Here is a 26,327-nt window from a genome sequence, read left to right on the forward strand (position 1 = left end):
AAGTTCTACTTTTAATGATGTTCTTATACATTTTAACCTCCCTTGTAGCCCACCACCCATCAGAGGTAGTGGAAAAGAAAAGATATGGGGGCAGGGGAAGTGGACCTGTTTAGAAAGGCTCTTTGGAACAACTCCTGTCTGTGTTGTCTGGAAATCGGCAGTTCAGTTCACAGGTTGGCAGGCAGCGGCAGCTCAATCCACTGGAAAACACTTCATGGTCCAGTTCGATAGAGTTGGGTTAGCAGACAGGAATCAGCATCAGTGGCACTACCTAGCAGAGACAACGGGCCTCGGGACTGAGGAACAGCTGGATGTGACGTAAGTGCAGATTATTTAGCTGGAAGTGTCCTTAAGAGAAATCTCCTGGGAGCGTTCTCAAATGACACTAAGTCAGTGCAGCACAGAGAAAGTCACTCATCCATGTTCACTGCTACACTGTTCCCAGCTAAGATCCGGAATCAGCTTAGATGTCCGTCATCAGATGAGTGGAGACAGAAATGTGTTACATCTACACAGTGCACTTTTATTTCCCCATAAAGAGTGAAACTGCATCACTTGCAGAACAACGGATGGAACAGAAGATCATGTTTAGTAAAATAATCCAGACTCAGAAAGACAAATATCATGTGTATTCTCTCAACTGCAGGCTTTCATATATGATATTTGACATATTATGATGCAAATGTATATTCTATAAATATATATTTATACAGCATTTAAAAATATGTTTCATAAAAGTAGAAAGAAAACTCTTGGTGGGAAGAGGATGAGAAGGAGAAGAAAAGACAAACAGTGTATGTTCTACCATATGTGAAGCCTAGATTTAAGTACACATGGATTTAAATAGCTTATAAGATGTATAAAAATATCATTGAAAAATACATATGGAAGGGGCTATGGAGATAACTAATCAGTAACTGCTTACCTCACAAGCGTGAAAACCTGAGTTTGATCCCCAGAACCCACATCAAAATGTTGGGCATGGAGCGTGCTTGTTAACCCAGCACTGGGAATCAAAGACAGGAGGATCTGGGCTTGCTGGCCGGTCTGTCTTCACTGATGATCTGTGGGTCAATGAGAGACCCGGCCCCAAAGGCGGTGGGCAGCCTTACTCAAGGGGATAACCAAAGTTGTCCTCTGGCCTACACACAGGCACATCCACAAAGGACACTCAGTCAGTAAAAGAAATAATCATATAGTTACTACTAAATAATCATAGAAAATATGATGTGGAAAGATTCAGAAGAGAGCAAAAATTAAAGAAAGAAGCCAAGAACTTTCTAAAAACGAGGAAGAGCGAGTGTAGATTAGCATTCATGAAGCCCAGTACTGGTTAGACAATGGCATATCATGGAGAGAAGACAGAGCGGTGTCAATCCTCTGCAGATGAAGCCAGGTGCCTATGGCATCAAATGCTGACAGCATTAAGGAGAGAGAAGGAAAGAGGCTCAGGGGGAAAAAGGCTTTGAATGAAGGTAAAAGAATAAAGGCAACTGGGTATGGTTGTGCATGCCCTTGATCCCAGCGCTCAAGAGGCAGAGGAAGGCAGAAGATCAACCTCTATGCGTTTAAGGCCACCTGGTCTACACAGAGCTCTAGGCTAACCAGAGCTGCATAGAGAGACCTTGTCTAGAAAGAAAGGAAAGGAGGGAGAGGAGGGAGAGGAGGGAAGGAAAGAAGGAGGGAGGGAGGGAGGGAGCAAGAAGACAGAACCAGATACTCAATATTCAAAACAACTTCCTACCTGCACACTCCAATCAGTGCTGGAGAATAAGTCACCTCATTGGAAAACTCACAATGCAGGAGTCAGGTCTTAAATTACCACAGTGCCCCTCCCCTTCCATTATAATCTGTTCTCTCCTTTTCCTTCTCTGCTCAGGCCTTGGGACTCCCTGTGATGCCAGGGAGACAGGACACTGGGACACTCAGCATGAGTGACCGTGAGCACATCATCCAATCCCTGGGTCTCAAGCTATCCTCCGAGAAAACGGGGCTAATGGTGTTCTCTGTCCCTGCCCTAGTTTGGGGTACTTAGAAAATTATGAAAATCAAAACAGGACAATGACTTATGGGGCAATTTAAATCTTATCAATCATACTTGAAACTAAGAGGCTTTGGCTGAAATGGGAAAAAATAAAATTCAAATGGTTCTTTAATTTGACTACTTCTTCCCTGAGCCTCGATATCTTATCTGAAAAATGGGGAGCTGTATTTACTTGATTAGTTGGTTAGTTGGTTGTCTGCCTGCTTGGTTAGTTAGTTAGGTGCTTGGATAACTGGCTGGTTACCTACTTGCACATCTGCCTGGCTAGCTGGTTGGTAAGTTAGTTGGCTGCCTCATTAGTTGGTTAGTCATGTGGTTGGTTTGTTGTTTGTCTGGTTAGTTGGTTGATTAGCTGTTTGCCTAGTTAATTGGTTAGTTGTTTGGATAGTTGGTTGTGTGCTGGGTTAGTTGGCTAGTTGTTTGGTTGGCTGGCTGCATATCAACCTTCCTAGTTAGTTGGTTAGTTAGTTGGCTGGTTAGCAGGTTTGCTTCTAAGGGATTCAATCTGGGCTTTAGTGCCTGGTAGCGTTCTTTGACTAAGATTCCCCTGACCTAGCATACCGCAAATATTTATACCCACACCATAAAAACCACACCAGGCAACTGGCATTAGTAAATGCTTGCAGAGCAGATGAGTACTTTGAGCCCCTTGGGTGTGGGTAGTGTCTACCCCAGGAAGTAGGCTGAACAAAGGCAGCAGTACATTTCAGACCCAAGGGAGCACGGTCCTGGCACAGAGCAGACGCATTCAAACACGGCAGCGGAAGAGACAAATGGTATATGAAATTTATTGAAATTTTTAAATTGAGTACATAGGTGAAGGAATTGCTAACATCCATCTCAGATCTCGTTTTCTGGCACAAATTCATGTGAATTCTATAAAAGGTAACTGGAAAACATAACATTATTTTCAATATTGCTGGCATGAAAAAATACAGCAGCCACAAAGGGCAGGGAAAATGATTGGTCCCCTGGACAAACTCATAATTCATCAAAGGGCAAGTTCATGACCATGTCCAACAGCCTCTAAATTTTATTTAGATGTGTTTACCATGTGACTCGGGCCTGTGCGACAAAAGCAAAGTACAGCTGACTCTCTCAAAGTGTACGTTTAGAAGAAGTCCATAAAAATTCTTCAAATTCTTCAGTGTATGCATTTGAGTCTTAACACAATGGGGAAAGAGACAAAAGCAAAATGGAGTTAACTCATATCCTTGGTAATTGCAGATTAGATGAAAATATTGCCAGGCATAGAGGCAAAGGCCTATAATATCAGCACTCAGAGGCAGAGACGGAATTCCCAACCTTGGGGACAATCTGGAAAACATGTTAAGACTCTGTCTCAAAAGAAAAGAGAAAAGAAACGAAACATGATTTATATCTTTGAGGATACAAGGAAAGGGGACAGAAACAAGGAGATCCCCGAGGCCCCAGTATGCTCACAGACTCTGGTGGTGCAGAATGGCAGGTTCGAAAGGAGACAGCGGGTGCCTATCAGACAGAACTACACTGCCTCAGCCCTGGTCTTTGATTTTAACTTATACTCCAGAGCTGTTCCGTAGAGAGAGTCTCTAGTTCCAAAGCCGTCTAAGTAAGGATGGCCTCCTAATCACTTCACCCTACAATGTCCACCGTGTGTTGTAAGACAATATTTCCGAGGGGAAATGTCACTTCTCCTTCAGAGATCCAGTTGCTGATGCAGTCCTCTCACACTCCCTCTGACCAGCAACTCGGAAGTTCTGGGAGACATCAGCCACCATTGGAAGCCCGAGTCCCAGATCATCGACACTGTGTACCTGTTGCTCCTTCAATCATGTTCTTAGCATGAGGAATTCAAACAGTCCATTTCCATCGTAACGCACAGCAAAAGAGATGCCACTTGACAGGGAATAGAGATCAAGAGCCCAGGCCTAGTAGCACATGCTTTAAGACCGGCATTCAAGAGGCAAAGGCAGGAGGATCTCTGTGAGTTAGAAGAGTTGGTCTACATATGGTAAGATACTGTCTCAAAACACACACACACATACACCACATATACCACATATATACACACGCAAGGTCACATTCACATGCATATACACACATACACACTCGAACACATCCCACACACACATACACACATGCACACACATACTCCCAAACACACAACATGCATACACATACCCCATACACATATACACAGACAAAACACATACACACAAATATACACACATACACACACATACCCCACATATATATACACACACACAAAACATACATGCACACACATACCACATACACATATACACACACACATATGAACACATGACTCCCCCCTCCACACACACACACAGATGAAGTGCTTTAAGGCTCAGTCTCTGTAGCACTCATTTCCACACCCAATCAGCGATTTCACGCAGTCGTGTCTTTGTGTGTGCTCTAAGGGCATTATCGGTGTTATTTTGGAAGCTTCATCTAGCACCAGTCTTACTGAACACATCATGAAAACATTTGATTGGTTGGCTTCTTCACTCATGACCCTTAAAGACAAGCCACATCCAAAAGGTCATAGGTTAGCAGGCTGTCCTCAACACTGTGCTTCTACTAAAGATGGAGTTCAGAAGAGATGATTAAAGTTCCTCCTCAAACACGCCTGGTATTCTTAACTGGAGAGGAATGGAAAATCGGTTTTCCTTTACCATGTATGGATTGATCTCCTTTCCTGCAATGCCCGGCTTTCTGTCGCCACTGATCACACGGCTGAGCCTGCGGCTGAATGAGCCATAGTGTACAAACTGGATACTGCAGAAAGGTCCTGCAATATGGCCACACCCTTCCTCCCTCAGCTCTGACATTCTGATTCAAAATGCCCTAGCGCCCTTTCCGAGGTGTGGGGAGAGATTTTTTCTTAAAAGACCAAAGGTGAGATCAGGTGACTCAGAAGAGATCTCATCAGGCAAGACTCAAAGCCAAAAAGGAGGCCTGGAAGATGCAGAGAGCAGATGGCCGGTGGGCGGTGGGCAAAGCCAGGGGGATTGAGAGCCTAGATCCTCAGGATGACGCTCCACCGTGGGAGATGGCTGTTTGTAGGAGATAATGTCCATTTCACCAGATGGCCCTCTCACCTCCCAGGGTCTCACCACCAGGGACGCTGGATGGCGTGTAAGAATTTTATCTTACCTGAACAGAGAAAGCCAACAGAAAATCAAAAACTCACGGATTGCAACCCTAGAGGTTAATGAGAAAAGAATCCAGGAAAAGGAAAGATGTTTGAGTTTTCTAACAGCTCTTCCATGACTTGACCACACTTGTAAAACTTAGAGAGAGAGAGAGAGAGAGAGAGAGAGAGAGAGAGAGAGAGAGAGAGAGATCCCCTTTACAGATTCTTACAAGCATTAACTGGAGATGAATGGGTTTAACACCATTAGGAAACATAACTGACCACTAAACCTTTATCAGTGGCTTGTCACACACAGAGTGACTTTTTAAAGTGTGGCATCTCCATCTATGTACGATTACATTTTTGTGGTTATTAGGTCGTTGGAATCACTGGATGGGTTTTCTTTCCGATTCAGCTATGGATGGAGAATGAGTGGTCACAACACAGTAAACAGTGTAGAGCTCACACACGAGGAGAGACTTGGTTCCTTTGGATTTGTTCTTGTTTATTGTATTTGCCTTCCAATCCATCACCTACCAATTTGTGCCTTGACAACTCATGCCATCTGCCAATCACCTGTCAGTTCAGCCTCATCCAAACCGCTCTAAGGGACAAGCCCACCAATCATACACCCAGCTGCCCCGAGCATGTCCACAGAGACTGTTGTAAACATTCCTAAGTTTCCGTGTCCTATACAGAGCTTGCCACACTGATAATAACCTATAACGCTCATGTACAGAGACTGTGGATCTGGTGTGCCCTTCTGCTCTTTCTCCCTCAGTTAGAATCAGGCCCAGACTGTCATTCACACTCAGAATATGCTCTACCACAGCTACCCACACCTCCAGACCCTGATACTACTACCAATTATCCAACCTCCAAATTGGACATTTTAGTACTCAAACCAAAAGAACTCTGTATGGTCAAGATAGTAATACAGTCGGTGAGTGATTCGTCTCCTTTCACACTTTTTATGTTTTATGTTTTAAAAACAGTGTCTTGCTGTACAGCCAATGATAGCCGTGAACTCCCAAGGGTGGGGATTATAGACATGAGCCGTCATACCCTTCCCTCGCACCTTTATTATGACTAAAAGGTTGTCTTGGGCTGTCAAGATGGTTAAATGGGTAAAACATTTGCTGAACAAACCTGAGAACTAGAGTTCAATTCCCAAAACCCAGTTAGAGAGAAAACTGGGTCTGCAATGTTCTCTCTTGACCTCCACACAAACACCACATATGTCCATACCAGCACTCAAACATACATGCAATGGTTACAATAATAGAAACACTTTTTTAATTAATAAGAGTTAGGGAAGGGGGTGCACATATTTAATCCCAGCAGAGATTGGCAGATCTTTGTGAGTTCAAGGACAAATTTTTAATCAATTATTAGTAATTAAGTTTATCTTGTTATTTCAAAGCTAGAATATTTGTTTCATTTTGAAAGATGATAAAATGTGGAGGGAAACACCTAGAGCAAATATTAATTCATTACTGGATACTTTTATCTGTTCAATCTTTATGTGTACAGATTTGCCTGCATGTATATCTGTGTACCACGTGCGTGCCAGGTACCCTCAGAGTCCAGAACGCAGCACTGGGTCCCTGGAATTTGAGTAACAGACAGCTTATGAGCTGCCCTGTGGGTGCTGGGAATTGAACCTGGATTCTCTAATAAAGCAACAAGTGGTTTTAACCAGGGAATCATCTCTCCAGTCCCCATTGGCAGCTTTTAAAAGAACAAAAGTGCAGTGCTCTAAATAAGGGTGTGGGAAGTAAGTTAAAGAGAGAAGGGGAGGAGTTTAACACAACCCCTCTTGTCTTCCGACTGATCTGCTGTAGTCTTTTTTTTAATTATTTATTGATTTTATGTATATAAGTACACTGTAGCTGTCTTCAGACACACCAGAAGAGGGCATCAGATCCCATTACAGATGGTTGTGAGCCACCATGTGGTTGCTGGGAATTGAACTCAGGACCTCTGGAAGAGCAGTCGGTGCTCTTAACCACTGAGCCATCTCTCCAGCCTGCTGTAGTCTTACATTGAGTTAATATAACTAGAATATTCCACTCGAGTCAAACTTCTCCATTATTCAAAGCCCTCCCCCAAATCAGCCAACCTCGTCAGAAGTACCACTTGCAGAGTCAATGTCTTCGCTGTAAACAGCTCTGGTTGAGGACTTCAAACGGTTTGACCCTAACAGGCAAAGAAGCAGGAGCATGAAGAACAAGGTAAAAGGTAGGGGTTACTTGTATTCCTACAAGGAAGGAGAGCAACACTGTAACGTGTAATTAAAAATCCAAGCCACGCTATCGCCAGCTGCCTAGCCCGAGACCGCATGCTTTCCCTTGCCAAGGTCTCTCCAGATCTCCACCTTAGCTCTCTACAGGCAGCTGTGGGTGTTCTCTTGCCAGCCCACACTCTGCGTGCTACCTTTCCCCTGGAGCTCAGTCCTTGCCCAATCTTCATGTCCAAAGCGAGTCGCCGCGGAATGGAAAACACCAGACAACTCACAATCACTGGGCGCAGAATCTATCATCCTAAATTCACCGACTATTCCATGTTAGAAATCTTCCAGTCACGGACGGGCAGATTCTGCCACCAGAATTATCAGTCCTGAGCCTACAGCTTGCCCAACTTGGTCCTGCCTTCCAAAAGCGTCCTCCTCCTGCCTTCCCTCTTCCTCTCTCGACCGGAAGGCCCGCCTCTTCTCGCCCGGTGATTGGCTTCTTGTCGTCTTTATTATTTAATCAATTAGGAGGAAATTCCACTACATAACAGCCATTCTTTGTCTCCGATTTGCCCTTAAAATAAATGAGAATCACAATAGGAACAAAACATAGCTTTGAAATGTTCTGCAAGCAGCAATTCAAACTCCAGGAAATGGTCGGACTTCAAGATCCTGCCCTATGTCTCGCAACACTGCTAAATGACCTGGAGGTGACTTGGAGAAGTAACAGTAACTTTTCTGATAACCTGAACACAGCCAATCATCAACCCAGTTGAAGTGCAACTGGGTCCAATGTAATCAAAGGTTGCTGCATACAGGTAGAAAAATTTTGCCTTGAAATAGCAACCACTTGTCTAGGGAAACTACAAAAGATTGAATACAATTTTTTCCATCCTGCTTTTTCTCACCAATTTATCTGTGGGAGTACTAGAAAAATACTGAATGTAGGCGTGAGGAAGAAATGGAAAAGATTTCCACGTCCACTTTCTTTCCCCTTCTTTCGAACCATTACAACTGTACCACTGTCCAAATCTAAGCACCTATCTTGTGAGACAGGACCCAACCTTCCATAGAGTTAAGCACTCTGAAAGTATAAGGTCACTTATACAATCAACACAGACTTATTGAACACCTACTATGTGCCAGACACAGCCGTAGGCAGTACATGTTGAGCAGTAAACAGAGATGTGTCCCTGGCCTGCAGGAGCTGACATTAGAGTGACCTGAACCTCACTTTCGGTAACTCCAAGACCTGCTGCAGGAGGCCACACCCTAAATACCTAAAGACACCCAGCACAGGAAATAACCGAGTTGTGTCTATAGCTAACTGGAAGATCACCAAGCTGCCCCTGTTATTTCTGGGAGAACTCTCAAATTACGGTCTCCACCTTTACAGGTGAGTGGCTAAGCTGCAAAGGACTGATACATGTAGAATGGGAGCAGATGGAACACTCTCCTTCACACACACACACACACACACACACACACACACACACACACGCACGCACGCACGTCTTCTCTCTTCTATCTGCTGGGTGCAGACAAGGCCAGCATCCCTGGGACCACCCGCTCTGGTAAAACTATAAAGTGAAAGAACCACCTTGGGTTCCTGAATCATGGCTTGCAAGTGAGACTTCCGGGATAGGAACTCTGTCTTGGTGAGTGAAGACGCTGAATTCTATGCTGTGGTTTGGACAGTCGGCGTGTTACTATACTCTGGCTAGCCCTCAGCTAGCCAGGAAGACAAATGAGCTGTGACAGATGCCCTAGCAGGCACTCCCACTTAGCTTCAGCCAACAGTCTCCATGCAGCAATGTTGAACTCTTGTGGTCAAATTTGGAGTTATATCAAGACACTCTGGAGTTGTTGACGTTCTATTGTGGGGAACTTTTACTTTTTAAATGATTTCTCATTGTGGACCAGCGTTTGCCTTGCATGCATAGGTACTGGGTTCAATCCCTAGTACTACACACACACACACAAACACACACACACACACACACAATTTTGTTGGGACAAGTATTCAGTTTTTGAAAACATAAATGGGAACTGCAGTCAGTCTCCTACACTCCATCCTATCATCAGAGTTATACTGTGTGTGTGTGTGTGTGTGTGTGTGTGTGTGTGTGTACCATATAAGTCCTGTCTCCTCAAAAAAAATTAAACTCTTCCAAGCAGATATACATACATATATATAATATATATCACCCATATATATCATATGACATATTATATATCACCTGTTATATCTTTCCTATGTTTATGCTACCAACACATATACACTCCATCCTACCATCAGAACTATTATATATATATATATATATATATATATATATATATGATGTGTGTGTGTGTGTGTGTGTGTGTGTTGGCAGCATAAGCATAGGAAAGATATAACAGGTTTTTATGTGTGTGGTGGGAACAAACCAGGAAATTCACTTCTTCCTTCTCTACCACACCCATTATCACGTGTACGTTATGTACATGCAAGATCTCGTGCTATGCCTCAGCTCTGACTGTAGCTCTCATCTCTGGAGTCCTCTGCTCACTTTCACACCCCAGAACTTAAGCTGACTCCACAGATCTCCCATCTGCAAACAGCTACGGTAGCACAACTTCCTGACCACCTTTCCTGAACGGTCTGGGATGTACAGAAGGTCAAGTGTCTCAGTTTTCCTTAGTGCTGGATTGATTTCACTGTGTTTCCTTCCATCTTTCTCTGAGCAAGTTGTCTCCTTCACTTGGCTCCCCATTACAAATGGGCACGGCTGCAGCCGTGTGTGTCCTCGGTTCTGACGAGAAGAGCTATTCAGATGGCTCACAGCTGTGGGAGGGCTGCTGGCCGCCCATGTACTTAGAGGACTGTCGTCTTTTGAGAACTACTGCTTGTTGAAGTTCAATCTGTTTGAGGAGACAAGATAGGGGCCATAGAGGGTGGCACAGCGGGTTAGCAAACCACATGGCATCCAATAGCTCGTGGAGCAGAGCAAGTGACAAGAAAGGGTACTGTACTCGGGGCCTTGAGGAAATGCAAATGCTAACCCGGCAGACAGGGCTGGAAAGGGCTTCTTGAGCAGATGGAAAAGGATGTTAGGAGCATGCAAGGGCTTTGCAGCAATGGTAAGCTTGTCTGTAGAGAGAAGTTTGAGTTAGAGGGTGTTTGCTCATGAAGGACCTGGGTGGAATCCATCTATGTGATCAGGTAGAATAGGTACGAAAAGGTTTGGTTCACAAACCCACCTGCTGGAGGATGAGTCTGAACTCACGAACTTTCCCTCTTCCTTAGGAATGAAGCGTGCTTCTTCTGACCACTGAGGGCAGTGCCCCTTTCTCCCTTCGGTCAGGTGCCTGGCTGCTTCTCTGACTGTCACCCTTCCAATGTTGGTTCAAATGTCACTTCTTCGGGATAGCCTTTCCTAGCCATCATCCTCACTCAGAGGGCCGTCCCCTTCTCCAGGCTCCCTCAGCACCATGGTCTTCCCCTTCAGAGTACCCACATCCACTTCAGAGTACCCACATCATAACTCTGAGAAGCTGACTGGGATCATGAGTAGATCATGAGTAGATTTAGTGTGTGCTGGGACTAGGAGACCAGTGCCTGCATGTGCCTGAGACTCCACAAACAATGCTTTGGTTGGCACATAAAAGGAAAGTCGCCATGAAAACAACGCCCTTCATTATTTAAGATTGTAGGAGAGGTCTGGGTGGGGGCACACATCTATAGTCTCAGTACTCAGGAGGCTGAGGCAGGAGGATCAGGAACTGGAACCAGCCTTGGGTACATAGTGAAACTTTCTTTAAAAAATTAATTACACACACACACACACACACACACACACACACACACACAAGACAGACAGACAGACATAGAGATAGACCTCATACAGGATATACATGGAAATATGAATCCCCAGCCAACGGAATGCATAATGAAATGTTTAGGAGTAAAATACACTGATGTGTGAAACTTACTGTGAATATATAAACATAACATGAGAGGGTGAGCTGCGGCTAGGTTGGTGAACTACTTGCCCAGTACGTAAAGTGGGCACAAATAAGCACATCTGCTATCCCAGCACTCGGAAGGTGGAACAGGAAGATCTAAAGGTGCCTGATGTGGGCTACTTGAGACGATGTGCTGAGAAAGGCAGATAAACAGAGACAGACAGACAGACAGACAGACATGGAAACAGACAGAGGAATTCTTAGCTTGTGTGCACAGAACCCTGTATTTGGCCCCTAAAACTCCAGAAAAAGAAAAGAATTAATAGCTGGATGGTACGCCAGGGCAAATGTTTTTAGGTGTCAATCATACCGTCTACATGGGTGTTCACTGTATAGTTCTTTCAACTCCCTTTTATGTTTAAAAGCTCAATACAATGTTGAATGTGGCTGTGTGGTGTAGGAGAAACTATATTAATATCCCGTCCTATTCTGCCTCTGGATAGACAGATCTACTTTCAGATTCCAGCCCTGTCATGTACCCCTTAGGCCAGCCATGTTCTTTAAAGTCCTCTCAACTCCAGCTTCTTCCAAACACAGTGAACCAGGAGCCATCCGGTGGTATTGTTGTGGGGATTAAATGACACAAAACTCTTGATCTGGAGCCTAAGGCAGTGCTAGGTGTTTCACAGGCGTTGGTCCTCCTGCTCCAAAGTCAACAAGTCCACAAACTAGGACAAATCTTCAATAAATCATAAAAAGAAGAATCTTGTGATTTTTCTTCCTCTTGCTGTATCTCAAGGGAAATTAAAAGAATAAATTAATTATGCTATTTTTATAGATACAGACAATGACCTTCCAGTAGTAGGGCGCTTGGAGTTGCATGTGTGAAGAAAGTGGTACACGCACACTGTAGAAGCACTCCTCGCCTCCTCTCCCGTGGCCTGACACTCAGGAGCTGGCCAGGATGAGTAGTAACACAGTCACAGAAGGTGAGGAGTTTAGGAAGAATTGTACACAGCACATGGAAGCCAGGGCTGCCTGTCAAACTCCCAGAGTGCAAGAGAAAAGAGCCCCAAGATCTGCGACAGTGGGGGACGCACTTCCATAGAGTGTAGTCACGAGGCTGTCTGGGCTTTTAGCATAATTACATGAACTGAGAGATGGCCTCGGGATCATAAATAAAAGCTTCCAATTGAGGCTAATCGTATAGGATCAGCTGAAAGATATCTAATGGGCCACCACGTGCATTTCACATCTTGGATCCGAAAGGTAGGAAAAAGGAGCCTGTTAGTGACGACGCCCAAGACAACATCAGGACTCAGGAGAAACCACACATCCCCATGCTATAAGACAAAGCCAATGCTCACTTGAGAATATTGGGGGGTGGGGGTCCATCGTGTGAAAACCCGTGAAAGGGTTCATCGTATGCCCCAAATGAGATACCACAATCAGTGGAGATGCAATTTTGTCAAGTGTCTCTGTGTGCCTATGTGATCACACATTTAGGATGACAGACTCCAAGCTATTTTAGACCGCGGCGCCCTCTCTACCTGGAAATCTCTTTCTCTTTGGCATAATTATACGCCTACCTACATGATTGGTCCATTAGTAAGCCTAGACTCTGAGATCCTTGGAGACCTCACACACCGCCTGTATAAACTGGGCACACGTCACCCATATGTGATAGAAATGTTGCTGGGCTGGAACCAACTATTACATCACTGTAGGACCAATGGGACACATGACTTCCTGGCTCACTGTGGCAGCAGTGGTGCAGAAGCAGCCATGATACTAATATTTATACCCAGCTGCTTAGTACTGCTTTTTTGCTTGTTTGTTTGTTTGTTTGTTTGTTTGTTTTTGTTGATATGTGGCTATGATTTTTTGTCTTGTGTTGTTGTTGTTGTTGTTGTTGTTGTTGTTGTTTAAAACAGAGTCTCACTTTGAATCCCTGGCAGGTCTGGAATTTGATATATAGACCAGGCTGGACTCAAACTTAGAGCTCTGTCTACTCTGCCTCCCAAGTGCTGAGAGAAAAGGCATTGCCATCATAACACCTTTCTATTGCTGTCAATAGACCTATCACAATAAGTCTGCTATTGTAAATAGTTTGATTATTATTATTATTTGGGAAGACATAAATCTGGGGGCATTTGTCCCACCCCACACACCTCATTTTCAGATGAATCCTGCCTGGCTGAAGGAGGGGTCATGCTAATAATCTGCCTTTGTCCCGTGCGCCTCTGCTGATCATATGACGTGAATGCCCCTAATTCTGCAGCCACAGATTCGCCCTCTCAGGAGTGTGGAGCTAGGACACAAGCTAGGTAGGTACTCAAAAGAATGTACTGTCACCTCTTGACATGGACAGCACCTCTAGCAAGTGAAGTCCTGAGCACAGGTGGCCTACAATAGAACCAAGAAGTTATGCGAGAATTCAGGCAAAGCCAGTTTGCAGAGGCAGTTGGAGCGAACTATGGGAGGATGGGCTAGATCCATAACATAGGAAGTCAATACCCCCAGCCTCTGAACTTTGCAGGCTACCATGCAATAAAGCAGTGAGGAAATGGAATAAACTTCCCTGGTTCAAATCCTGCCTCTGCCATTTGGCCGTGTGAAGTGAAGAGTCACTACTAAGTTGTTCTGGGCCTTGATTTCTGCATCTGAAGCCAGGGGGTTAATAACAGAACTTACTTTATAGGGCTGTGAGGACTGGGAACTAAACCTTCACAGCTGTCAGCTATTCTCTCTGTCAGTTAATTAGAGTTCCCCGCGTCAGTCTTAACTCACTCCTGTTCTGAGCATGTCCCAGGCAGTTGTCTTGGGGCCTGGAGACCCACACATGAGCTAATTTCTAGAGCTAGATAGAAAATCTGTTCCCGAGTCAGAGAAGGGTAGGAGGCGGAGCCCAGACCATCCTAAACCTTTAGCAAATGATTTCCTAAATACATTATGAGTATTTCCTAAGGATTGTACTTCCTAAATACAATATGAGATTCAAATAGAAAAGACACTGAAAACTTGAACAGCTGGGTGTCTGCTGCCTAATTGTGTGGAATGTTACCCCTGTAGGAAAAAGTAGTGTCATGTGATCCAAATGAAAGGGAAAGCACGAGAGGCTAAAGGCGTGGCTCGGAGGTTCAGAGCACCTGCTGCTCTTGCAGAGGACCTGGGTTCAATTCCCAGCCCTTGTAACTCCAGCTCCTCTTCTCACCTCCATAGGTATCTTGAACACACACACACACACACACACACACACACCACACACACACACACACACACACACACACACACACACACACACACACACACACACACACACACACACACACACACACACACACACACACTTTAAAAACACACACACACTTTAAAAGACAGAATAGAAAAGCACTTGGGATATTGGTATTGCTGGACTAAAGGCAAGAAATATTCCCTATCCCATTGAAGGTTGGGTGTTCATGAAATTCACCATAAGTCAGTCTCAGGAAACTGCCCAAGACGGGCTCCATGGTCCTGATTTTTATATACTTTTATCCATTTAATTCAGAATAGCTCTCTTAATCCAGATCCTCCTATTCTTTTCAAAACAAAGACTTTATTTGATAAGTGTGTAGGTTTCAAGATATTTTTGCTCTGCTCCTTTTGACAAGGGCTTATGATCCGAACCATTCATTTCGACATTTTCTTTCAGACTCCCCATTTTTCTTCAGCCTTGCTGAGTCTGCTGTTGACATTTGGTAAATAAAGAGGCAAATGACAGGAGCGGCATTCAGTCCCAGGGTGGAGGAGGGGCAGCTTGGGGGTGTGCATCTCTCCAAGCGTGTGGGCCCTACTCCCAGGAGTAAGGTTAGATATGCCCTCGGACACTGCGTGCTTAAACACCAAAGCCATTTTGTGTTTGCAACATCAGAAGCTATGTGTTTGTTTTTCCAGCTAAGAATAGATTGAGCATATATAAATCTCAATCAAATTCCCCTCGAGCTTAGGACGCAGAGGTCAAAGCCTTCCTTGCCTGAGTGGACAGAAGGTTGGCACTGCAGTAACCTTGGCCTTCGCCAGCCCAGCTATCCGGGTTCATTTGCATATCTGCATTAGTTGGTTTAAACACAGTGTTTAGCAAGAAGTGATGGCACAGACCTTCAATCCCAGTACTCAGGAGGCACATTCAACTGAATAAACTTGAGACTGGTGTGAAATTAATAAACTAAATGTTACTACTATAATTTTAAAGGATTTCTTTTTTTTGACTTGGAACTATGTGTCTCTGTGGTTATGTGCATATAAGTGTAGATGCCTACAGAATCCAGAAGAAGGCATCAGATCCCCTAGAGTTAAAGGAAACTGAGCTGACCTACTTGGGCACTGGTGTTTACATGAGCCACAAGTGCTCTTAGCTGCTGAACCATCTCTCCAGCCCCATCTCAAATAATAATAATAATAATAATAATAATAATAATAATAATAATAATAATAATAACAAAAATATAATGAGGAGGAGGAGGAAAATGAGGAGGCTAAGCCAGAGTTTATATGGACTTCAGGTTGAAACCAAGACAGAAATATAGAAAATTCTTCCCTTTTCACAATGAGAATATTTGACTGGGATTCCCATGACTGAGCTTGGTACTTGTCAACATACAGCAAGGGGACCTTCGAGAAAAGATGGGTATAAGGCTTTTATTCACAGAGAAGAAAATTAAGACCTGAAGATGAATTATGCAGTGAGAATTCTGGAATTTTGGGTTCTTAAAAAAAAAACAGAACTACTATAAGAATATGTTTTCATTTTAATTCGAGGCATGGGGTATATGAGCTGCTTCAGATTGTCCACAGCAGCTGACTGTGATTTGCCTCATGCTTTAGCAGAGGTGTGATTTCGCCAGCTACAGATAATCTCTACAACTGTGTGATGTTTGGAATTCTGGGAACTTTTCAGAGGGTATATAAATGCTAATGCCCTGAGAGGCGTGAGGTGGGTCGTTGGTTGCAGTTTGTTAAGTAGCTGTACTCAAAGAAGAAGAAAGGAGAAATTAGATATCCTGATGGTGAAGATCAAACTTGCCCCCAAGGAACTCTATGCCCCTAACCAGCAGGAAACAGTCTCACATTGGAAATATTGCCCTCTTTCCAACCCCTGACTTTATTCAGGGATCTCTTTCCCTTCCTCTCTATGCTTTTTCCTCTCCTTTCTACTGTTAGGGGGTTGAAAGGGAAAAAAGAGCTGAGTTGGTGAATAGCAGTCATGCTGTAGCCTCGGCCTCCTGAACTCATCCAACTTGATTTCCAGCACTCCAGTTGTTTCTCCTGGAACCTGGATGTTTATAGTACCATGGGTGTGCCTGAGGATGAGGGCGGACTCGATATGCACCCAGAGTCATATGAGACAGGCACTAGAGGCGCCCAATATTTCTTAACTCAGACTTCAGTGATCTTCAGTTTCATCTTTGAAAAGCCACTGATGTTTTGGGGTTAGTTTTTGTTTGTTTGGGTTTTTTGGGGGGGTTGTTTTTTCTTTTGGGGGGGTGGAAGTTGTGTTGTATTTTTGTTGTAGTTATTATTTGGTTTTGGTTTGTTTGTTTATTTGTTTGTTTTATTTGTTTAAAGTAAGGTCTTACTATGTAACTCTGGCTAGCCTGGAACTCACTATGTAGACCAGGCTGGCCTCTAACAGAAATCAACCTGTGTCTGCCTCCCAAGTGTTAGGATAAAGGTATATGTCACCATGCCTGACTAAGACTACAGATCTTGAGGGAGAAATAACATCAATACTATTCAAACCTTTCCATAATTCAGAGAGGAAAATACTTCCCTATTTTAAAGACTGGCATTACCTTTACACTAAAACCACGCCAAAATCTTTATTGAATAAAACACAACTGGGTATGGTAGTTTATGCCTGACTTCCAGTACTCTAAAGCCTAGAAAAGATTGCTGTAAGTTCAAGGCCAGCCTCGGCTACATGGTGAGTTTGAGGACAGCCTTAATTACAGAATATGATTCTGTTTAAAAAAAAAACAGATTAATATCCCTCAGGAGCCTAGCACTCCTTTTATAACTACTGGAAGGGGTAGAGAAGTGATTAGGCACCCACTTCTCTTGCAGACGTCCCAGAAAAAAAAAAATATATATATATATAGAAAATTAGACCTGGAAGGAACTCACATTGTGACTAAGCTGGAGTTTATACCAGAAGCAAATCTTAGCTCCCAAATTTCTACACTCAGTTACATTGTCTTGTTAATGGCAAACAAATAAAAGTTTTGTCTTCATGTTAATATAGACAGAGAAAGTAAAAAGCCATTGTAAAACTTCACAGCAAACTGAACTAAGAAAAGAGTTTCTTCACCCAGATAAAGGGACTCTGCAAGACAAAAATGAAACTATACACAGCATCCTAGGTCACAGGGAAAGACTGAATGTGGTCCTCCAGATGGGGTTAACATAAGGACATCCACACTCCCAGTTCCTGTTGAACAATATGCTGGAAGTTCTAGTCTGTGTAATCAGGCAAGAAAAAATTTCAAAACACACAGATTTAAAAGAAACAAAATTGCCTTCAATCACAGATAAAGTGGTTTTCCAATTAGAAAACCCCTCAAAGTTTTACAAAATGCTACTAAAACTAGAGTGAATTTGGAATAATTCTATAATGAAGTTCATTTATTTATGTGTATAAATGTTTGCTTGCACATGTGTCTGCACACCATGTGTGTACAGTTCCCACAGAGACCAAAAGAGGGTGCCAGATACCCTGGAACTTGAGTTACAGGTGGTTCTGAGCCTCCATGTGGACGCTGAGAATTAAACTTAGTTTCTCTGCAAGAACAGCCAGTGCTGTTAACCACTGAGCATGCTTTCCAGACCAATAAAGTTAATAATCTTGAATCACATTTCTATATGCTAATAAAACATTTAAGTACTGTTTACCAAAGTCTTGAAAACATGAAATACACACACACACACACACACACACACACACACGCATGCATGTGCAAAGTCACAGTCCTTAAATTTAAAGATTGATAAAGCTAATTCAATTTAAAACGTCTGTTCTTGAAAAATAGTATTAATAAGATAAAAATGGGATCCCACAAACAAGAAAAAAGTTCATTTGCAAAGCACATATCTGATAAAGGCCTGGCTAGGAAAATTCAAACAATAAGAAAACAAACAGTCCAATTGTTTGAATTCACAAAATATTTTAACAGACAGGGAGGGAGGAGCATGAAAAAAGACACAACAATAGCATTACTCATACTCAGAGAAGTGTAAACTACGCCCACAGGAGGCAACACTAACCAACTGTTAAAGGGGAAGAAGCAGGCAGTCCCAAGTACCCCTGGGGGTGATGAGGGGACACTAAGACTCTCACACATTGCTGCTGGAATGCAAAATTGTGCAGCCTCTTTGGAAAAGACTGACAGCTTTTTACAAGGTTAAACACATACCCAACATTGGACTCAGGATTCCACCCTAATTCACTCAAGGGGAAGAAATTGTCCAAACAAAGCCTCCTTGGTCAAAACCTGGAAACAACCCAAATACCCATCAACATGGAGAGCAAACTGTGTTGCTAGGATACTATTCCGCCTTTAAAAAGTAGGAGGATGCAGGCGATGACGTGCACGATGCTTGAGAGTGTGACAGAAGCTTCACACGGTAGGACACACATGTTAGTGATTCCATCCATGTGACCATCTAGAAAAACCAAGGTATGAAGGATAGACTGGTGTTTTTACCCTTGTTGGGCAGGAGGAAACTCTTGGGGGATAGTAGAAATGTTCTCTATCTGGACTGTGGTGTGGATCCAACGTATACTCTGTCAGAGCAGCTCATGCAATGCATCTGAAAGGGGTCACGTTACCAGACATAAGTCTGTCTTCATAGACTTGATTGGAGGAGGAGGAGAAAGGTTTTGGAGAAGGGGTTGGCTTGGCTCCAGCACCACATAAACAGGGCATGGTGATGCGCGCCTGTAATCCCAGCACTAAGGAGGTACAGGGTATTCAGAGTATTTAGAGTTCAGTCTTGAGCTACATGGAGAGTGTGGGCCAACCTAAGCTACCCTCTCTGAAAACAAAACCTTGTGGCTGCTCAGTGTGCACCTTTGGTACAGAGCAGCATTTCAAAAGTCTGAAGTAGTCAGTGACCTTTGCAGAACAAGGATATTGAGAAGTCGGAACGATGGCCTTTGCAGTCCCAATCCCTCGCGGGTGTCTCTGAGGTCTCACAGGAGGGAGACAGTCTGTCTTGCCTCCTGACCTAACTCATGAGGGCATTTCACTGGCCCACCACTCCACCCACCAGCTGCTTAAAGGACAAGGGCCAAGCTGGTGTGATCTCTCCTGAACCCCCACAGGGAGAGCCTGGTATGCCCCCCACGTGCCTGCTAAATGCGGTCCAACAGTGCAACTGGACACCACCTCCCTGCAGCTGCAGTAATGCTAACTCTCAACACCCAGGTGCTGACTGCTCCTTTGGTCCTGAAATCCCCAAAGAGTCACCATCCATGGCAGCCATCCCATAACCTTGAATAATGTGTCCCTCTGTGTGTTTGGAGATCATCTCTCATATGTTGTCAAGCAACGAGAATGTTTTAGGGTCAATCCAACCATTCATTTTTGTTTAAAGAAGAGTAGAGTTGTTGTTCGTTGAGAGAAGGTTGGTGAAGATGAACGGGGTGTGTACACACACTGGGCATGTTTCCAGGACGTCATCCAGTGACGTAAGACTTGGGCTAGGTCAGCTGCTATGAGTTTCTCCAGTTGTCATCTGCACTTGAGAATCGAGTGTCTACGGTGATTTTTACAGAGAGATGTGGAGAGCGAACTGCTGTTCCACGTCCATATTAAAGCATAGTTCTCCACTTTCCAAGATCTCCTTTACTTGTTGAAGGGCTAGGGTAGGAGAATGGGAAGGCCTGAGCTGTCCTGCAAGTGACTTTGAGTGCTAATAACTGGTACACGCAGTCGAAACACAAACTGGGTTTGTTTGGGCCACTTCTATTTGAGGTGGGGTGGGCACCAATGTTACACTTTCCTTATCTTTAATGCTAAAAGGAATGAGAAAGTGTGATTGTGTGTAACTATATCCACATTTTTGCTTTCATTTGCATGGTGGGGTGGTCCTGCTTAGTTAGCTATGTAGAATCTCACTGTGTATCACAGGCTGGCCTCAGACTGGTGATCTTCCAGTGTTAGCCTCTCCCATACTGGGATTACAGGTTATGGGCCTGTCTACCTGGCCTTAAATTCCCATCTTAACCCTACATGAACCTAGCTCTGCTACTAAACTTTATAGGAAAAAGGTTTCATGAGTCCCATGTGGTGGCGTACACACCTGTAATTCCAGAGCTCAGGAGTCTGAGGATAATGGAAAACCCACGTATCAGATACAGGAAAGAATGGATGCATGAGGGCGCTATCTTAATTATCTCCATGTCCCTTCTTCCTCTCTTAAGCCCACCAGAGATTTTGAACCCACTGAAGGTGTCTGTCCCTACCGCTCTCAAGACCACCAAACATCTGCAAACCAAGCGTTAGCCGGTGGTCGTGGCTAAGCCGAATATCTCAGCAGCTGACAACGCCATTCTGCCCCTCCTCTTCCTCCCCCACCCGGGTACTTCACCACATAATCCTGCCAGCTCTGTCTTCACAACATGTTCACACTCTCCCTTCCACTCTGCAGCCCTTTCCTGTTTCCACTGTCACATCGTCTTCATCCTCAGCATGGCTCCCTCAGCCTCACTTCTCACTGTTTCCTCAGGTCCCTCAGTTCTGCACTGTCCTCCCTGCCAGCTCCCTCAAGCCTCCCATGTATGCCCCCCGACCAGGACCTCCCATCGCTACTGCAGCCTCTGCCCCCTGTCATCTCATCCCCCCTTCCCTCACCGTCCAGTACAATAAGCGTGGGTATAAAGCTGCCACCCCCCCCACCCTGCCTTATTCCCTCCACAGAACTCACCATACTTATTATGACTTGCTACTCAAGAAGGGGTCTGTAGACCACAGTCATCAACATGATCTCGGACTGTCCCAGACCAACTGAATCACAGCCTGAATTTTAACAGAATTTTAAAGTGATTCCTGTCCTCAGTAAACCTCAGAACGCACTGGACTACTTTCAAATAGCATAAAAATGGGACCTTGTTTGGATTCGTTACTATAGCCCCAGGGTACTGAGGTATCAAAACACAGACTGAATGACTGAATGAAGTGAAGGGGAAGATGAATGCATGAGTGCACGCATGAACAGAATGCAGAATCTGTGCAGTGGGGCTCTGACTTGGTGGTGTGTACAAGGAGGCCGGGGAAGGGCAAAGAAGACATGCGAGGTAAAGTTATCTCCCTTTGTGGTAGACTACACTGGAGAAGTCCTGACATCAGCAGACCCTTCTTCACATAAAGCAGCCACTCACAAATTACTGTGAGTTACTTAGATGAAATAATCTAACAGAATCCACCAAGTTGAAGGGAAAGAAGGGAAGAAACTGAGTTGTTACTAGGTTCATAGTCCATCCTGGGCATCACTGCAGGAGCCCGGCTGGTGGAGAATGAGTACAGCGGCTGCAGAAGTCACCCTGGGAGGAGAGTGCAGGAGAGCCTCAGAGCAAAGCGGGTGCTGGGTCCTCCTCTACCCTGTGTTCTAGGTACAAAGAATCCTTTACTTTTCCTTGATTGGAACACCACCATCAACCCTGACAACCTTCCCACCCTCAGAGTCCCACCCCCAACCCTCCTTAAAATGAACTGCAGTCTGACTTTACTAGCTCTGCTCACATAGTAGCAGAGTTCAAGTCCCTCCTCAGGAGAGACTTCTGCAAAATGGTGGCTCCATATTCAATTCCATACCCTCCCACCCCAGCACCCAGTCTGGCAAAACAAATATGCAGGCAATTCCTGCCATTTTTGTGAGAGCAGAGGCAGTCTGTGAACAGCACCATGTCAAACCCTGTTTTATACTTTGCCGCAGTCACCTAATGAGTGCACCCACCCAGTAACGGTAGAGCTTTTATTACCATTTCACATGGGAGAGAGAAACGAGGGTCACTGAAGCCAAGGTCACATTGAGCAGAGGCCCGCAATGGGATGAACGCTGTGCCTGCACACGGCTGACACATTAAACGTTTGCAGGCGTGAACTGATTGGGAGGTAGTTAGGAGAGGTAGGATGATAGATTTGCACTCTACATTGTTGCCTGGAACCCAGATGGCAGAAGAGAATGAATTGCCCTTCAGAAACTTCTTTCCTAGAGCAGAAGTGACAGAAGCCTGTGAGCAGGGCTTCCAAGGGACAGAATCAGGAGAGGGTGCCTTCAAGAGAGCACTAAGGGTGACCGCAGACTTCCCTCTATGTGGGATTCAGGCAAAGGGACAAGGAGCATGGTGGCAGAACCAGCTTAGAACACACTGCAAGGGCCAGCAACCAAGGTGCTAGGAATTCGTGCAGTCTTTTCTAGAAACAAACCCATTTCTGTCCATTTTCCCAGGGAGGGCAGATGTTTGATTTAGCCTTGTTAAAAGCGAGGAGCATATTCATGCAAATGACAGGCTTAGAGGCCGCCAGGACTTCAAGCAGAATGTGCCAGGTCACTGGTTCTGCCTCTCAGATAACTCTGCATCAGACACACGCTGCAGACAACAGCACAGAGCTGCAGCTGCTCATCAGAGCAAGCTCCAGACAAGGTGGCTGGTGGACAGTCTAATGTCCCCAGAAAGAGTCCCCCCGCCCTCCCATTTCCCTCCTGACAGTGCTTTCTCCCACCAACTTCTCCAGATGTCCTGTATGAGACCCAGGCCTCTCCTAGGCTCTGAAGAAGCTGAAATCAGAGAACATATGAAAGAAGTGATAAGGTCAGACTGGATGCCCAGTGTTTGCTCTGCCATCCATAAGCCAGTCATGAGAATGGAATCTGCGGTAAAGCCACAGGATGCTGCAAAGCTCAGAGGCAGACAGTGGAGCCACAGGTGGTCTTGCCCATGGAAAACTGAGCATCAAGGGTAACAGTAGAGAAGGTACCCCAAAAGCACAGCGAAACCAACTCTAACGAGAAGGGAAGAAATAAAGGGCCTCAGAGAACAACTACCTCAATGGCATTCACTTTCATTCTGATTGTCTATCCAGGCTTAGGTCGGAGGGGTGTCCCAGACTAAGACCAAAAGATGAAGGTGACGTCCCCTAGGGAAGGTTCTAGCTGACTGGACGATGAGCCAAGCAAAGACTCCGAGACTGAGAAGGAGCCAAATACAGAGGCTGGAAGGGAGATCAGAAATCCCCAACACCGTCAAAGAAAATCGGCTGAGGTGGGGCTGAATGGGGCAATACAGGGAGGCTAAATTTCACATGTCACAGATGGCTGAACAGTTTTCAGACTCTGCACTCAAAGGAGCAGCATCCAAGGGGGGAGAGCTCTCAAATGGTTTACAGAACTATCAAGAATTGGACGCGTATTAACGAAAACCTCTGTGATTCTGAGCCCGTGGTTACCAAGGGACTTCCTCATGACTTCCCTCTCAGCATTGTGCCACATACATAAAGCAGGGAACTGGAGTCCCTAGGAGGTCAGCTACTGAACTTTGGAACTACTAGGAAGAATCACAACAGAAATTCCTTGACACCCAGACCCCTCTCATCAGCGACTGTTAAGTGAATCAAAGGAAAATTAAACAGTTATGCAGATATAGCCAACCAGAACACTCAACTCAAAACTGGTAGGAGCTCCTTCAACACTGGGACCTTCAATCTGATAGGGAGAGAGGGCACACCTGGGCACGTGGGGGTGCGGGTGAGGGGCGGTTCTCCTTGGTTCTCACTCAAAGCTGCAACACTACAGAGAGCAGTTACCTAAAATGTGTTTGATAAGCTGAATGTATCTAGAGCCTAGAATTCCACCACGAACACAGAAGCTTGCCCTTTACGGGAGTCATAGCAACGATTCTTATTTCCAAGACCATGGCTGACCGCGCAGTGTAAGTTTCAAAGCACTTCGGTAAAATAATTCCGCCCAAATAGTTACAGCAGATCCACTAAATTGTCCGCGGATGTACAGGGCTCTGTTTCTGAAGGGTCGTTGGTAATCTGAGCACCAAGTGCGACTGTTCTTCAACAAGCCTCTTGCAAAGAATAGGTGGACACTTGATCAATACCTGAACCTTTTGCAAAATGCAATCAGTTATTTTAAGTACCTCATTCCCAAAAGGAAAGGGGGGGCTGTTATGAGCAAAGGGGGAAACGCTATTTCGACACGGAAATTGCTTCAAACTCTCAGGTCATTCCTTGCAGTTAAGACAAAGTGAGTACAAGCAACGGGAAGCCCAAAAGATCCCAACACGTCCCACTAGGTCCCTTTTATGCTATCCTAACTACGCCGTGTCTAGCTAAATGAAGCGTGGTCGTGGGACCACCAGGAAGCATTTACAACTTGTCCAGAAAAAAAAAAGGATAAGAACATGCTTCTTTCTTCACCGCCCACGTTGCCTTCCCAGAGACAGATTTCTGACAGTTCGCCGGCTGTTGCAACTACTAAGGGCAGAGAAAAGCCCAGCGGTGCTGCAAAGAGCCCACCACCCACCACCCACCACCACACGGTTAAGCTGCTCCAGACCCCGCCGCGGGCGCAGAACCGCTGCCAAGCGCTTACCCGAGTCGGCCCGGCAGTTCCCGGAGAGGGCAGCCAGCAGCAAGAGTCCCAGCAGCAGCGGCCGCAGCGGCAGCGGCAGCACATCCTCCGAGCCGCGGGCCCCGGAGCTCTTCACGCCCTGGCAGCGCGCGGCGATCCCGCCCGCCCCGCAGAGCCCTTGCTCCCGGGGCCGATCCCTGGGCTCCCGCGCCGCCGGCCCAGCTTTGCTCGGGCCCTGGGGCTTCGCCTCCTGCAGAGCCATAGGGACTGTTCATACATCCAGGCCGCTGCCTCTTTCCACGCCGCGCCGGGGAGCCCAGCCCTCCGCGCACCGTTCCTCACCGGGCATCTCCGGCCATGGCCCGGGAGTCGGAGGGAGGCAGGAGGTGCGAGCTGCTCGCTCGTCCTGCCTCGGTCGGAGGAGGGCTCAACGGAGCCGGGGTTTCAGGCGCGCGGGTACCGGGGTTGCATGAGGGTTCCCACGGTATGGCGAGGGTGGGACGGGCGGCGCCCTGGTCCCCTCCCCGGGGCCGGATGCTGCACCTCGAGCGCGAGGCTACGAGACGTGGGGACCCGCGGACCTGGCTCGTGCAGCGTGCCGCCCGCCGCCGCCCCTGTGCCCGGGTCTCTGTCCCTGTCGGTTCACTGGATCGCTGGACTCCAGCTCCAGCCGCGAATGCTACTGCAGCTCAGAGCGGCGCCTCATTGACAAAGAAAGCACGTAGCACCGGAGCGGGCGAGGGAGGCGAGGCAGGCGCGCGCGCGCGCATCCCCGCGCGAAACCACCGCGCGCCCCACACTCCCGCGCGCAGGCCTGAACCCTGCCCTGCGCCAGCGAGGTCCTCGTTGAGGGAAACTTCCCTCCGCCCAGGGTTCCCAGATCTCAGAAAGGAAAGGTCGGGGAAATAGTCTTCTGACCAGAGAAGGGACTAGGCAATATCAGGGTCAATGTGCTGAGGAAGCTAGGTCTGCATCTCTGAGGATGAGCGCAGAGCCTTGTGCAGATTGTTCACTACTACTCAGGGACTGGCAGACACCTGCCGGCCAGATTTACCCCCAAAGAATGCATGCTGCGTGGCCTGCTTGCAATGAAACGCTGGAGTAAATAAAACACATTGTAAACAGTTGTTACAGCCGTACTATGAGAAAGGCAGTGCACTGAGCTTTGGGACAACTACAGGTATTTCCAAAAAGTCTTGCCCAAATAGGAGAGCCGACTCTTCAGTCCACCCGTAGTGGAATGAAAGGGCAGAGTCAGCTGAATTGCCCTTCTGCTCTTACCCTTGTTCTGCATCTGTACCCTCCAGCACGCTACCTAGTTCGTAGGTGCTTCGAACTCCCTTCAG

The 26,327-nt window shown here is 45.8% G+C and overlaps 1 protein-coding gene across 1 annotated transcript in view; it reads right to left on the reverse strand.

Moving 5' to 3' along the window:
- Window positions 1-25,942, reverse strand: part of LOC116901695 (UPF0606 protein KIAA1549L-like) — a 242,887-nt gene extending 216,945 nt beyond the window's left edge. The window contains exon 1 of the mRNA XM_032903824.1: window positions 25,003-25,942. Coding sequence (XP_032759715.1) covers window positions 25,003-25,243 — 241 coding nt within the window. The 5' untranslated portion in view covers window positions 25,244-25,942. The remainder of the gene's footprint in view (window positions 1-25,002) is intronic.
- Between the last annotated feature and the right edge of the window lie 385 nt (window positions 25,943-26,327).

This window comes from Rattus rattus, chromosome 5 (assembly GCF_011064425.1).
Source record: "Rattus rattus isolate New Zealand chromosome 5, Rrattus_CSIRO_v1, whole genome shotgun sequence".
NCBI classification, from domain to species: Eukaryota; Metazoa; Chordata; class Mammalia; order Rodentia; family Muridae; genus Rattus; species Rattus rattus.